The sequence below is a fragment of the Aedes albopictus genome, chromosome 2 (genome assembly GCF_035046485.1).
Source record: "Aedes albopictus strain Foshan chromosome 2, AalbF5, whole genome shotgun sequence".
NCBI classification, from domain to species: domain Eukaryota; kingdom Metazoa; phylum Arthropoda; class Insecta; order Diptera; family Culicidae; genus Aedes; species Aedes albopictus.
The window spans coordinates 409,885,386-409,900,780 of record NC_085137.1 but is presented as its reverse complement, the minus strand read 5'-3'; the positions used below and the strand labels follow the sequence as shown (position 1 = coordinate 409,900,780).

The following is a 15,395-nucleotide window of genomic DNA, read 5'->3' as shown; positions in this document are numbered from 1 at the left end:
AGTAGTCAAGATCTGGGAAAGCGAACAGCTACCGGAGGAGTGGAAGGAAGGGATAATCTGTCCCATCCACAAGAAAGGCGTCAAGTTAATGCGTGAGAACCTTCGAGCGATCACCATTTTGAATGCTGCCTACAAAGTGCTATCCCAGATCATCTTCCGTCGTCTGTCACCTAAAACGAATGAGTTCGTGGGAAGTTATCAAGCCGGCTTCATCGATGGCCGGTCGACAACGGACCAGATCTTTACCGTACGGCAAATCCTCCAGAAATGCCGTGAATACCAGGTCCCAACGCATCACCTGTTCATCGACTTCAAAGCGGCATACGACAGTATCGACCGCGCAGAGCTATGGAGAATCATGGACGAAAACGGCTTTCCTGGGAAGCTGACTAGACTAATTAGTGCAACGATGGACGGTGTGCAAAACTGCGTAAGGGTTTCGGGTGAACTATCCAGTTCATTCGAATCTGGCCGGGGACTGCGACAATGTGATGGACTCTCATGCCTACTCTTCAACATCGCTCTGGAAGGTGTGATGCGATGAACCGGGCTCAACAGCCGGGGAACGATTTTCAAAAAAATCCGGTCAATTTGTGTGCTTTGCGGACGACACACATTGGGGCAGAACGCAGTTATGGACAGACAAAACCTCTAGTGCTTTGGATATCCATCCTAGAGGTTTGGTGTCTTTAGAGAACTATTTGACACCAGGTTTTGACTAAAACCTGGTAACTCAATAATTGATCTAGATAAGTTGCAACTGATCTAGATCAGTTTTAGCTTTTTATAGAAGCGTCATAGAAGAAAACTTTTTTCTGCAAAGTTGTTCATTCTGATATTTTTGACATTTCTTCCGAAGACACTTATACTCTATAATGCACACGAAAGGCACAGTGGGCTACTTTACTGAAAAAGTCGAAAAAAATGTTTTTGATCAATATTTTGAAGTAAAAAAATCAGATAAAAATTTCGAACGTTAGGTTAGCAAAAATATATAAGAAAAAGATTATTCTATAACAAAAACTTACATAATCACGGAAATTGAAGGTTTTTCTTATTTAAATAACAAAAAAGAGGTGATTTACAATTTATTTGATAACTCATGAAGCAGCATGCGAAGGCAGCTAATTTTTTGGCCGAAGCATGTCAATACCATTAGCATCGATACAGTGGGGAAAGAAAAGTGGGGTAACTCGGGGCTTTTGCTATATACTAGTATGAAATCACCACGAAAATAAATGAAAATTAGCAATTGAGGCCAATTTTTTTTAAACCTAACATGATGGAAAACAACTTTTGGATTATTTTTTGCTGCCTGGAGAATTTTTGTGATGAAGCACATTTTTAATAAAATTGGTTTGGCGTTTTTTAGGTCAATATGTTCCTCATGAATGTATATCTAGATTTTTATTGAAAGGGACCTCAAGTAATAATATTGTTGTATATATATACTCATATAATAGCGGAAGGTGGTGAAACTAATTTTATGTGTTCAACTATCTTAGAACATATGCCTGATAAACGTAGCGAGAGAGCAATGGAACATATCGAGAATTTTGCTGCAGTTCACAGATTGAAATTATCGTAAAATATATTATATCCTTTTGGAGCCGAATGCACTGTGCCTTTCGTGTGCATTATAGAGTATAAGTGTCTTCGGAAGAAATGTCAAAAATATCAAAATGAACAACTTTGCAGAAAAAAGTTTTCTTCTATGACGCTTCTATAAAAAGCTAAAACTGATCTAGATCAGTTGCAACTTATCTAGATCAATTACACTAGTTTACAGCATTTTTGAACTCGGTAAGCTGATGATCATTTTTGGTGTAGAATCATGCCCTGAGTTCGAAAACGCGAAAGAAAAAAATTACAGTAGAGCGGAAATTTTTTCGACTTTCCATACAAGGTTGATGATTTGAAATCAATTTTTGTTCTATTTTTAAGCAAAGTCGCTCACTTCAAACATCTCATTCTTCGTAATCAATGCTCCGATTGAGCTGTAATTTTTACTGTAACTCGCCTACATATGATATGCCAAATAAACGTCGAGAAAGAATTTTTAAGTTGGTTTTTTCTTATTGAAAAAAATATATTTCTTCAAAAAATTTTAAGAATTTTGCTAAAATTTAAGAAGATCGTCCCTAAAACTCGCCAAAATCTTGAATTTCATCAACCTGACGCAAAACCTGTATTCAGATGATCGAATAGTATTGTATTCAGCTTTTAATTTATGGAAAAAGATTTAAAGTTGGTTGAATAAAACGCAATATATTTGAATTTTAGTAAATTACATATTTTGAAAAGTTGCAAAACTCGATATTAAGCTAAAACTCAAAAACTGTTCTACTTAAAATTTTTTGAGGGTCTGTTTCGAAATCAGCACTAAATTGTGCTTCAAAAATTTTGATAGTTGACAGAAGTTCACGATTTTCGTTTTATTTTGTAAACTTGTGTTATTGAGTTACCAGGTTTTAGTCAAAACTCTTACAAGACACTTCTCTAAAGACACCAAACCTCTAGGATGGATATCCAAAGCACTAGAGGTTTTGTCTGTCCATAACTGCGTTCTGCCCCAGTGTGCGACATGGACATTATCGCCAGAACATTTGGAACGGTGGTAGAACTGTACACCCGCCTGAAACGCGAAGCAGCAAAGGTCGGACTGGTGGTGAATGCCTCAAAAACATAGTACATGCTGGTAGGCGGAACCGAACACGACCGGATCCGTCTGGGTAGTAGTGTTACGATAGACGGGGATACTTTCGAGGTGGTGGAGGAATTCGTCTACCTCGGATCCTTACTGACGGCTGACAACAACGTGAGCCGTGAAATTCGGAGGCGCATCATCAGCGGAAGTCGGGCCTACTACGGGCTCCAGAAGAAACTGCGGTCGAGAAAGATTCACCCACGCACCAAATGCACCATATACAAAACGCTAATAAGACCGGTGGTCCTCTACGGGCACGAGACATGGACCATGCTCGAGGAGGACCTGCAAGCACTCGGAGTTTTTGAGAGACGCGTGCTAAGGACAATCTTTGGCGGTGTGCAGGAGAACGGTGTGTGGAGGAGAAGGATGAACCACGAGCTCGCTGCACTCTACGGCGAACCCAGCATCCAGAATGTGGCCAAAGCCGGAAGGATACGGTGGGCAGGGAACGTTGCAAGAATGCCGGACAACAGCCCTGCAAAGCTGGGATTTGCTACTGATCCGGTTGGCACAAGAAGACGTGGAGCGCAGAGAGCACGATGGGCGGACCAGGTGGAGCGTGACTTGGCGAGCATTGGGCGCGACCGAGGATGGAAAGCGGTAGCCACAAGCCGAGTATTGTGACGTACTATTGTTGATTAGGTCTTGTCATAAATGTGATGTTGAACAAATAAATGTAATGTGTGTATGTAATCGGGCGCAGAACGGCAGTGAAGGAAAATTTAACGAAATTGCTTGAGGTATCGCGATATTTATGGATATTGAAATTGTTTCGTTATCTGGTATCCATCCGAAATGGAAACGTCATCAAACATTTTATCATTTTTGATGAACTTGAGCTAGTTCCGAAATATATTGAAGTGTGTACGAAAAATGTAAAATTAACGAATGCACTAAAACAATTATAATAATTATTATTAATTTATTTGAGAGGTTTTAAATTTTATAAATTCATTCGCCAATAAAATCACTCTAACTTGGTTTCCCGTAAATTCCCGCAAAATAGTTTGGTAGCATTCGAATGGGTAGCATTTTATGGGCTTCGTGGCCGTGCGGTTAGAGGCGTCAGTCGTCTGGCCGTTACGTAAGCCTCGGAGTGTGGGTTCGATTCCCACTCCAGTCGGTGAAAGCTTTTCGTCAAACGAAAAATTCTCCACTGGACCACTGGGTGTTTCGTGTGTTGTCCGTTGTCTCATGTATGTGATTGTTCAGTCTGTGCAACCTCTGGTTGAAGACGGTGTAGTGTCTTTTTTAAAAAGAAGAGTCTTAGCTAGCATGGCACAAATCTAGAGAACCAAATTTTGAATGTCGCTGACAACTTGGTCGATTGGTTATCCGTTGGTGGTGACTAGTCAATAACTTTTTCAGCGTACCTCACCAATTGATTCCCTGGATATGTACTCATAAAAATTCGGGTGTGGCTTCTGTGAATATTGCGTAACTCACCGGAACAATCCGTTCCCAGCCATCTTAGCAAACTACAGTAACATCACTTGGCGTGATACGGGACCTCGATGATAGGGGAAGGATGCCCAAGGGGAATGTCACCAATCTTTGTTCACACCCGACAGTTTCAATTCACTTTAAGTAGTAGTAGTCACTCTAACATCTAAATAACATTTTATGAGATCTTAATCAATTAAAAAAACTGTATATTTTTTTTAAATAAACTAACGTTACTTTACTTACATGGAAAAAGCTTAAAAAAGGTGTACTAGACAGTTTATTTCGTCCATGATTTTGTCCTTAGTCGCAAACGAAAGGGGAAAGCATGAACCTGACCAATTTTGAGACATCCTGAATTTAATTTTTATAAAGTTGTCAAAAAAGGTACCGTGAAATAACATAAAAACCATTTTCGGATAGAAGTTCATACTTGAGCAACATTTCATTTAAATCCGAACTCGAGAAAGGTCGCGTTTACGGGATTCATGCGTTGAACTGGAAATACTCAATATAATTAATAAATCACTTTTATGATTCAATTCACACACTGTCTATTTACTTCGTTAAGATAATTATAAAACATTTTCAAATGAAACTCTAAGTTGATCATTCTAAAATAGTTAATGGTTAGGAATAACGATCTAACATGTATAAGGGTTCATGTTAACATAATATTACCATAAAATTATTATTAATTTTTTTTGATATAGAATTTCAGCTCCTACTTGTTTTATCTCATAGTTATTGATGTAGGAAAGAGTATTAAAAACTGAATTGTAATAAAAATGCTAATCAAATAAAATAAATAATATTGCTTCATTTTCGTAGCTTGGCGTTGTAATGTGTTTACATCAAAGGAATAGCGCCAACGTAAAACGTGTCATCCCATCAACTTATTCATTTCGTCATTGATTAATGGCCTCCATCACACCTGCCGAATTCTGCTCTGACCTACATTTCCGTGTTCATTCACCGAATCAAAAACATAACATTCCCCTCCATATCGGCAAAACTGAGGGAAACTTCTCACTCGACTCGTTATCCTTTTCTCCTGTGAGAAAAATTCTCAGTCTCCCACAGCATCCATCTTCGTGTTGTAACGCTCGTGTTGGGATTCATCTCAAACAGAGTTCGTAGTTATACGTCCTAGTTTACGATGCTGGGAGGAGGCCTATAAAAGAAACGCGGATGTTTCGAATTCAATCATTTCCTAACGGACATTACCCGAGATTACTTGCAGTGAAATCAGAAGCAAACAGTTGGACTATTCAAACAGAAAGTGTATAGTGTTAATGTGCTTTGGATTACTATTGAAGCCAGAATGTTGACCTGTGAGAAGATGGATAACAACAACCTGTCCCCAAGCACTGGGATTACTAATGGGGCAGGCATGAACAACAACAACAGCAGCGAGAATATCTACATCGATATTCCGACGCCTTCGACCAGAAGTGTTTCGCCACTGTCATCGGCCTCACCGGGAAAGGATAAATCGTTCGGGTTCTTTCACAATATCTACCGGAAGATAAGTTTGAAATCCAATGACGAAAACAGTGCTCATGAAGAAGACTCTCGGAGTTCCTCGGTAGATTCGTGTTCCTCGCTCAGTGATCGCCTCCAAGCACCTCCAAAACAGCGCAGATCCAGCCCGTGCGTTGAACTGGCAGATCAAACATCCACGCTGGACACCTCAGGCACGTCTTCTGACTCGGTGAACAATTTGGACAAACAGGGAAGAACCACTAGGAGGTCTTCGGTTCGTAAGCTCCTTGAGAGCCTATCGATCGGAACTCCTCCGAGGGCGCGATCCCTTTCCTGCAGCAGCACCTCGGTAAACTTCCTCAGCAGTCAGAAAAGCCTTAAACAGAAGGCCGAATCGAAAGCATCGTTGTTCAGCTCCAACAGTGCTTCGGCCACCACAACGACCAACACCAATGCCAGCAGCAAGCCACCGCCAAAGAAGATCCTCCGTAGACCAGTTTCCTACACCTACATCCGGGGTATCTCCGGACTGCCAACGCAACGTGTTCCCAGGTCTTCGATCTGCTGTAGCTACTATGCGCGCTAGGTAAACGTCAGGACGCCTAAGCGCCACAATGTCGCCATATCAACACTTCTATAAACCTACGGATAGTTATAATTCCTCCGGAAGAAGGATCGCAGAGCAGCAGAACGAACTTAAGTGACTTATGAGTGTTTGTATGATCGAGAAGCGTTTTCAGTGAAGTTTGGGAAGGACTTTGGGACAAACACAACTAAATTGGCATTCGGTACCTTGCAAATTTGATATCTTTTACGCAGCCACTGATTGGACTATGTATTGTGTTAAGTAGTTTGTAAAAAGGAAGATTCAAAAGAAAAACGAAGTTAAGTGATGAATTGAGATATGATGGACTTTTGTGGAAACCCGGACGATTAAAGTGCAATTAAATACTCTTAATTGATAGAGTGCTCCACGGCATTCAAAGCTTATGGAATAAGAGAACAAAATTGACCAATATAATTAATTGATATGAAACGGTGGAGTCTTGAGGATACCTTTGTTTGAAAACTAAGTGATCTAGTTAAGCTTACTACTAGCGTTAATTAAAAAAGGATGTGAATGATGCGTGGATTGAGTGTATGTGTTGTACATTTGATAGACGAAAAAATATTCAAGCTCAATTCCGATACTGTGTAGGGTGGATGAAATAGTGTAAAGATGTCACAGAGCTGATAAAACACCAACAAATTCTAAACTTTGAGTTTTAAGGAGTTACAATGATTACTATCGATAGAATTTACATTACTCTACTGTGTTTCCTTATGTCGTTTTGTCCACTTCCCTTGTCGTTCAATCATGTAAAAACTAATCAAAGAAAAAATATCAACGGTAATTATTGACTTGTCAATGCACTAATGTTCGAGTTGATCTCGTTTGTTTTGTAGATAATTTGCATCATTAATAAAAATGAAAATATAAATACAGTTGCTTACTATTTACATGTCTTATCCGAACATCCTCTCGAAAAAGCCAAAATCTAAAGTCTCTTCCATGTGATTGATCTGCAATGTGAACACTGATCCAAGTAAGTTTTATTTGGAATTTTAGACAAAAAATAACTTCTATAGGGGAGACTGAGGAGACTTGATCCCTGGGGAGACTTGCAGGCTTGTCCGCACTGAGCGCACGAAAATTCTGCTCTTTTGATTTACACCACCAAAATCATCATATTTATGCAATCTTCCTATCTTACCTGATAGAAGGATGTTTGAATATCCTAAATGTCATTTCGAACTGTCAAAAAATCGCACCACAGTGCCACACTGTGCGCGCAAAGAGAATTTCACCCGGGTGAATTCACCCCAGTCTCAGACTTGTTCCCTCCATATTTGCTCGGAATCAAAAACATTTTTCTTCTAGCTTATTTTTTCCAAAACTACTCCTGGACAAACGACTATGTTTTGGCTACAAGTGATTTCCATTGTACATTGCTTTATTTTTTTTGCAATTTCTCATCGTAATAGGCTGTTTTACCTCACGCAAATCTGATAGGAAAATGCCTACTTTCCCACACCAAATTATCAGTGCTGTAATGGTTCATTACAGCACTGATTTGCGTTGCGTAATGAACCATTACAGCACTGTTTTCAGTTTTGATCAACTTTTTGATGCATTCTGGACGCAGGTTTGGAAAATTGTGACAACTGTACAGTATAACCTGCTATGATCAGACTTTTTAAACATGGCTTGGAACATCAGTGTGCAGTTTGATGAAAAAGTTTTGTTAAAAACTATCCTCAAGTGGTAATTTATGAAATTGCAAAAAACGATGTACGCATCTCGGTGCAGAACTCGATTTTTACAGCACTCGTCGTACTTATCCAACTCGGCAAGCCTCGTTGGATAAGTGTACAACTCGTGCTGTAAAAATCTTCATTCTGCACCTTGTTGCGTAAACTACTATTAACGGCTGATGGTTTGTTTTCAGTCCTTCAGAAATCTTTTCGACGATGTCGAAAAATCTCAATAACTTTGTGAAAATTGAATCAAATCGTGTCAAAAAATCACAGCACATAGTTTGAATAAAATACTTTCAAACTTATTTGTTCAAATAAGGCTGTTGTTAACATATTTTAATTAATTCAGCTTAGTATACACAACAGTGACATGAGGAGACTTGATCCCTCGAGGATTACACACACATTATACATGTTAAAAAAAATATATATATTCGGAAGCCTCTATTTACTTGGAATTCGAGTCAATTCAACGATAAAATGTGTCAGATAATTATAACTTTAGTACAAACCAAGAAAAGGGGGATCAAGTCTCCCCATTTTGAAAATACGGCATATCCTTAAAAATTGAAGGAAATCTTACAATTTCAAACACTCCATATTCATCGAAAATACAAGAAAACTCGAAAAGAAAATGAATAGGAAGACTCTGGAATTATTTTCCCTTTGAATAAACCATGTGCTCAAAGGGGGATCAAGTGTCACCCATTTTTGAAAAATACATCGTAAGACATGCCTCCATAAAAACACATTTTTGAAAACTTTGACAATAATTTAAAGGCCTTCTGTTGTGTATTAACTTGCAATAGATGTTTACCTGCCATTTTATGCGGAAATCGGATCTAGTTTTGTGTTTTTTCTTAAAGTTTCAGGTAAATTTAGAAACAGGGATCAAGTCTCCCCAGTCTCCTGTTTTTTCACTGTTTAGAATAGTTGCTTAAAGAAAATAGGGAGTTATTTTTGTTCAGTGTAGGTTATCTATATATTTACACCGTGTGATCGAGCAGAACAATCTTAATAGGGCACTGTACTGTTTTGATTTTGTATGGGATTTTGACGTTTCTTGACCTTGTTGTTTACAAATTGTTTGTAAGAGTGAAAAAGAAGGAGAGAATTTCATGCAGTGCCCTATTGTACTGAGCACTAGTGTCCCAAATAGTAAAAGCACAGAGAAACAGACGTAACACTTAGAACAAATTTCATTAATTTCATCGTCACGAAAACGTTATCGTCCAATGCTAAATATACTGTGCTTGGCCGAACCACCACTAGGTGGCGATAGTGAGTAAACGTCAAGCAGACGCAAAAACGATGCTAGCGCTGCAAGTGGACAATTGTCCACCTACCGAATATTTGAATCAACTGTTGCAAAGGTGATCGATGGGAAGCGAGCAGAGTGTGACGTCTGTTTCTCTGTGGAAAAAGTGTCGAAAAGTTAACTTGCTCACTTCTAGAATGATAGATGAGAGACCAAAAATCAAAAGTTCCATGCCCGAAAACTCAAACCAACTATATTTAGATGTTGCAACTGGATTAAAAAAAAAAAATGGCATTAGTAAATCATAGTTCTAGGTCTCGCAAACAAGGAGTGGAGGAAATTTAGATCATTAAAGTTGATTCAATATATTTGGCATAGACAAACAGACGTAACTCTCAGGGGGAATTCGTTGTAACTTTTGCATGATGTCTTTTTTCATGAACACACTGCCACCTTTTGGAAAAACCGCGTGGGACACTGTCGGCCAATCGGCCATTATGAATTACTATTTGACGTTTGTATAGCACGCACACTTCTATACAATTTGCTTGTAATTTTCGTTTGCATCATCCAGCAATCTGTGTATTTTTTTTAAATGCACAATTTGAAAGGAATTTAAAAAAATACCAGTGATTGACAATTTCATTATATTGTGGCATATTTTGTGTGGATTATCTCGGCAGAAGATGGAGATCTTATCAGACTGTGTGCGCGAGTGGCTGTGTTTTCAAAACTGTCGCGCGTTTTATTCACTCCACGTTGTTTAGAATATGGCCGGCTGAATTGGAGACACGGCTGGTGGTGCTGTGCTTTCTGCAAATTTTACCTTGAAAAGTGCTTTCAAATTGATCTTCCGTGTTCAACACTTTTTTTTAAGCTGACGATTTTGCGGATCACGTAGTGTTGAGTAGGATCGCAGTTGCTGTGAGAGTTTATACTCTTCCCATCGGGGTGCCTGCACCCATCTTCATTTTCGCGTGATTTCCGGTAATTTTTGGTGCTTTTGCTGCTGGATGTCCGGGAGACGCGACTTCCATTCCATTTCATCGAGAGTACTAAACTTTAATTTAATTTGGTATATTTGTTTCTATACATCGTTTTGGCGCCTAAACGTTGACCAAGCGTAATCTTACTTAACCTTTCAACACCCGAATTCCCATGACACCTAGGGTAGAGGACCCTACATACCTTTCTTAGGTGTTCAACTAACTTCCTTTCCCACCCCTCAGCTGTTGCAAGGACGAGGCCAGGACAGCTTTCGACCGTTGGAGAATTGCGTGAATTGAGTTTGAATTTCGAAACAAGTGTTCCATTTTATGGAAGAATCTGTCATACTGATCATTTTTGCCGAAGACACCATCTTTCTAAGTTATCAGGATTCTAAACTACGAGATTTTTTAAAATTGCAAGTTCTTTAGCGCCACCTAGTGGCAGAATTTCGAATCAAGTCGCATGTTTCTCGTAAGTATCTGTCATACTGTTCAACTTTGCCACATACACCATCTTTTTAAGTTATCAGGATTCAGAGCTATCAGATTTCTAACAATTGCATGTTCACTAGCACCGCCTAGTGGCAGAATTGCAAAACAAGTGTCCCATTTTATGTGAGTCTCTCTCAAACTGATCAACTTTTCCAAAACACCGTCTTTTTACGCTATCAGAATTCTGAGCCATGATATGTTTCAAACTGTTATGTTCATTAGCGTCACCTAGTGGCAGAATTGCGAAACTAGTGTCCCATTTTATGTATGTCTCTATAATACTGCTTAACTTTGTTAAAGACACCATATTTCTAAGTTATCAGGATCCTGAGTTATGAGATTTCTAAAATTTGCATGTTCACTAGCGCCGCCTAGTGGCAGAATTTCGAGACAAGTGTCTCATTTTATGTAAGTCTCTGTCATACTGATCAACTTTGCCGAAGACACTAACTTTCTAAGTTATCATGATTCTGAGCTATAAGATTTCTAAAATTTGCATGTTCACTAGCGCCTCCTTTTGGGCACGAATGCCAACTTATTTGGTAAACTGTCTTTAATAAAATATTGTAATAAAAACTAGCGCCTCCTAGTGACAGAATTGCGAAACTAGTGTCCCATTTTATGTAAGTCTCTATCATACTGCTTAACTTTGCCAAAGACACCATCTTTCTAAGTTACCAGAATTCTGAGCTATGAGATATCTAAAATTTGCATGTTTACTAGCGTCGCCTAGTGGCAGAACTTCGAGACGAGTGTCTCATTTTATGTAAGTCTCTTTCATATTGATCAACTTTGCTGAAGACACTAACTTTCTGTGAAGATTAAAGGAATCCCAACCCTAAAAAGCAAAAAGGACTTCAGGTTCACCATTCCGTCAACAAACGGATGAATAACATCAGATCAGGAACAACAACAAACGAGCAAAATGCGAATCAACAGCCGACCTACAGTGAAGTGGCCAAATGGGTGAGGGTAGGAATTCTCCCGAAAAACTACCCACAATTCCAGCTGACCACGGAACAGATGGACATGGTACAAGAGTCCATTCTTGAAAAAGTTGCGATGCAAAGAAGAGAGTCCTTCAAGCCGAAGTTCATCAACTGTTGGCAGCGGACTGGGCATTTATTGATTAACTATCAGGACACGGAAACGGCGGATTGGCTGGATACTGTTATTCCTACCCTTTCCCATGGCAAGGCGTCGAATTAACAGTTGTCCAGGCAGATGATATCCCACGGTTAGACGTGCTGATAGGTTTCTTTCCTCAAAGCGTGAACAACGACAATGACACTATCAGGATTTTCATCGAGAGTCAAAATGACGGCCTGACCACAGACAAACGGAGGATCATTCAACGAAACATTCTCTATGAGAAACACGTTGAATGGTACTTCGCTGTGGATGAGGCATCCATGCAACATTTCAGAACGTGTAATTTCCTAATTAATTACAAGTTTGGGCAGACAACTCTACGGAAAAAGGGTATGTATAAACCTGATTCCAATGGGAAAGTTAGCTTGAGCGATGATACCAAAGACCAGGAGCCGGAAGATTTCGTAAGTACTGGGAACCAACAAGATCTTAGTGTCCCGGGAACAAGCGGATTTCATGGAAACTCGTTGAAGGTACATGTCTCCAAAAGCCAAACACTAAACAGTAGCACAGATGGTCGAAAGCCAACGGATCAGAATCGCTCTGGGCCGCAAATGGACCAAAATCGTTCTGGGCCGTCCAAGGCCCAGAATTATTTTGGGCCGCCAAAGGACTAGAGCTATTCTGAGCCACAAATGGACAAGACTCGGTCTGGCCCACCAAAGGACCAAAATCGGTCTGGGCCGTCTAAGGATCAGAGCTGTTTTGGGCCACCAAAGGACCAGAACCATTCCAAACCTCAAAATGACCAGTATCATTCTGGGCCGCCAAAGGACCGGAATCGTTCTGGGCTGACAAAAAAACCAGAATCGTTCAGGGCCACCAAAGGACCAAAATGATACAGGGCTGCCAAAGAACCAGAATCGTTCAGACCTTTTTTTTTTTTTTTTTTTTTCCTCCCCTGTTGGGGAAATTAAGCCACTGCGTCCAATAGGCTGAACTTTTGTGGCATGTCCCGTTTTGATATTCGCATCTAGCCAGCTAATTACCATGTGTCAAGTAATCAGCTACTGCCACGACGCGTCGTCTCCCAGTCAGGTGCAATGGAATTGATAAACTCCAAGACCTTCCCAGGTTTTGCAGACCAGATCTCACTGGGTTGCAAGCAACCACTATTTAGAAATCTTTGCCTGCGCGTGTATAAAGCACCACAACTGCAAAGCAGATGTTCCGAGGTTTCACGTTCCATATTACAGAAACGACAGATATCACTCTGAATATGGCCTATATTTTTCAAGTGATACCTGCTCGGGCAGTGTCCAGTTACTAGGCCAGTGCACAGTGGGAAAAATCGACCCAAAAAACGGATCTTTTAACGCCGCTGGTTTCGGTACGTGAAGTTGACCATTTCTGACGTAAAAAAATACGAGAAATCGATTGGTGCTAATTTCATTCACCGCACGGCACGGGAAGTGGTCCATTTTGCCCCATTTTGCCCTTTTTTCATACAAAAAGAGAATCAAAATGTACTTTCAAACAACTAACACGACTGTAGATCACTGGAAATAGCTGCAGGTGTTGCATAAATGAAAGATCTTTCTAAATGCTTATATTGCCCCATATGCCCCATCAACTGCTAAAATTGTCAATTTTACATGCTTATGAATGGATTTTTAATGTTACTGATTTGAATTTCTTTTTTGTTTGCATAAACAAAAAGCGCTAGATCTGTTATCACCAGAATCATCTTCAGTAGTTGTCCAATTTGCCCTATTTTGCCCTATTTTGCCCTATTATCATAGAAAAATTAGATTTAAAATGTATTTATAAGAAACAGATACTGTAATGGAACGTTGAAATTAGTTTTAGTTACAATTGGAAGCTAACAGCTATAGTGCGCATAAATGAAAGATATTTCCCTATTTTGCCCTACATGCCCCTAAAACTGCTGAATGATAATCTTTTTTATTGTTTTGTAATGTCACTGGTTGCAGTACATGAAGTCCTAGATCATTTTTTATATATACAAATACAGTTTATCGATAAGGTTTAGAATCATTCACGGGAGGGTACAAATAACTGTCCATTTTACCCCAATTTGCCCTGAGTTGTTGTCGCCTCATGAATGAATTGATTTCCCCCATTTGCTTATGTCCGAATTGATGGACTTTTGTTACTGAAACCAATGTAATCGAAAGGACAATGACTTTGGTGGGGATTACAGGGTATAATTATCATTAACCCTAATCTTAAGTTAAAATTCAAAAATACAAAGAAATTAAAAAAAATAAGGAAAATTAATTTATTCATTACTTGACAAAAATTAGGGAAAATTGATTTATTTATTACATGTTGATTACATGACAAAAATCAGGGCAAATTGGGGTGAATACCAATCCGAGAATGATTGTAGTATTATTCGATAAACCGCATTTGTATGTATCAAAAATGATCCAGGGCTTCATGTTTTGCATCCAGCGACATTACAAAACCATACAAAATATGTTATTATCCAGCAGTTTTAGGGGCATGTAGGGTAAAATAGGGAAACTATCTTTCATATATGCGCATGATAACTGCTAACTTCCAATTGCACCTAAAACTTATTTCAACGTTCCATAGCAGTATTTGTTTTTCATACATACATTTTGAATCTCATTTTTTCATGAAAATAAGGCAAAATGGGGCAAATTGGACAACTACTGAAGATGATTCTGATGAAAAAAGATCTAGTGCTTTTTGTTTATGCCAAGCAAATCAACTTCATGTCAGTAACATTAAAAATCCATTCATAATTAGGAAAAATTGTGAATATCCGACAGTTGTTGGGGCATATGGGGCAAAATAAGCATTTAAAAGACTCTTCCATTTATTCTTATGATTCCTATTAACTTCCAATTACACCTGCAGCTATTTTCAATGATCTACAGTCGTGTTAGTTGTTTGAAGGTATATTTTGATTCTCTTTTTGTTTGAAAAAAGGGCAAAATGGGGCAAAATGGACCACTTCCCGTGCCGTGCGGTGAATGAAATTAGCACCAATCGATTTCTCGTAATTTTTTACGTCAGAAATGGTCTACTTCACGTACCGAAACCAGCGGCGTTAAAAGATCCGTTTTTTGGGTCGATTTTTCCCACTGTGCAGTGTATGTACATAGAGCTCTCTTGTTGAGCTCTAAGAGCTTTTTGGTTTTATAAGCATTTGGTGTTATAAATCGTTTTGACTGATTGCAATTTTTGACATCCATCCAATTGGATATCACCCTCTGCTCAGCCCAGCGTTTCAGATCCATTTTAATTGTACAGTTTGATATACCACAGAATGGTTCTGGGCCAGCAAACTGTAAATTGGAACCATTTTTAGCAAGCTCGTCTGCCATTTCATTCCCTTCAATGCCACAGTGACCTGGAACCCAGAATAAGTTTACTGAATTCCCTTGGCACAGCCTGCGCAATGAAAGAATGCATTCCCAGACAAGCCTTGAAGTACATTTGTAAGCGCACAATGCTTTTAGTGCAGCTTGACTATCTGAGAAAATACAAATATTTGCATATCTGTATTTTCTCTCAAGGCAGATGTTTGTGCATTTCAAAATAGCAAGAATCTCTGCTTGAAACACCGTAGGAT

At 39.2% G+C, this 15,395-nt stretch overlaps 2 protein-coding genes across 2 annotated transcripts in view; one reads left to right on the top strand and one right to left on the bottom strand.

Moving 5' to 3' along the window:
• LOC109417983 (uncharacterized) overlaps positions 1–15,395 on the bottom strand; it is a 515,951-nt gene that overhangs the window by 192,218 nt on the left and 308,338 nt on the right. The window lies entirely within an intron of this gene.
• On the top strand, positions 5,299–7,102 carry LOC115258083 (probable serine/threonine-protein kinase DDB_G0278665). Its single transcript, XM_029858086.2, has one exon. It carries the CDS (start codon positions 5,478–5,480, stop codon positions 6,222–6,224), a length of 747 nt encoding a protein of 248 aa, XP_029713946.1. The 5' UTR covers positions 5,299–5,477; the 3' UTR covers positions 6,225–7,102.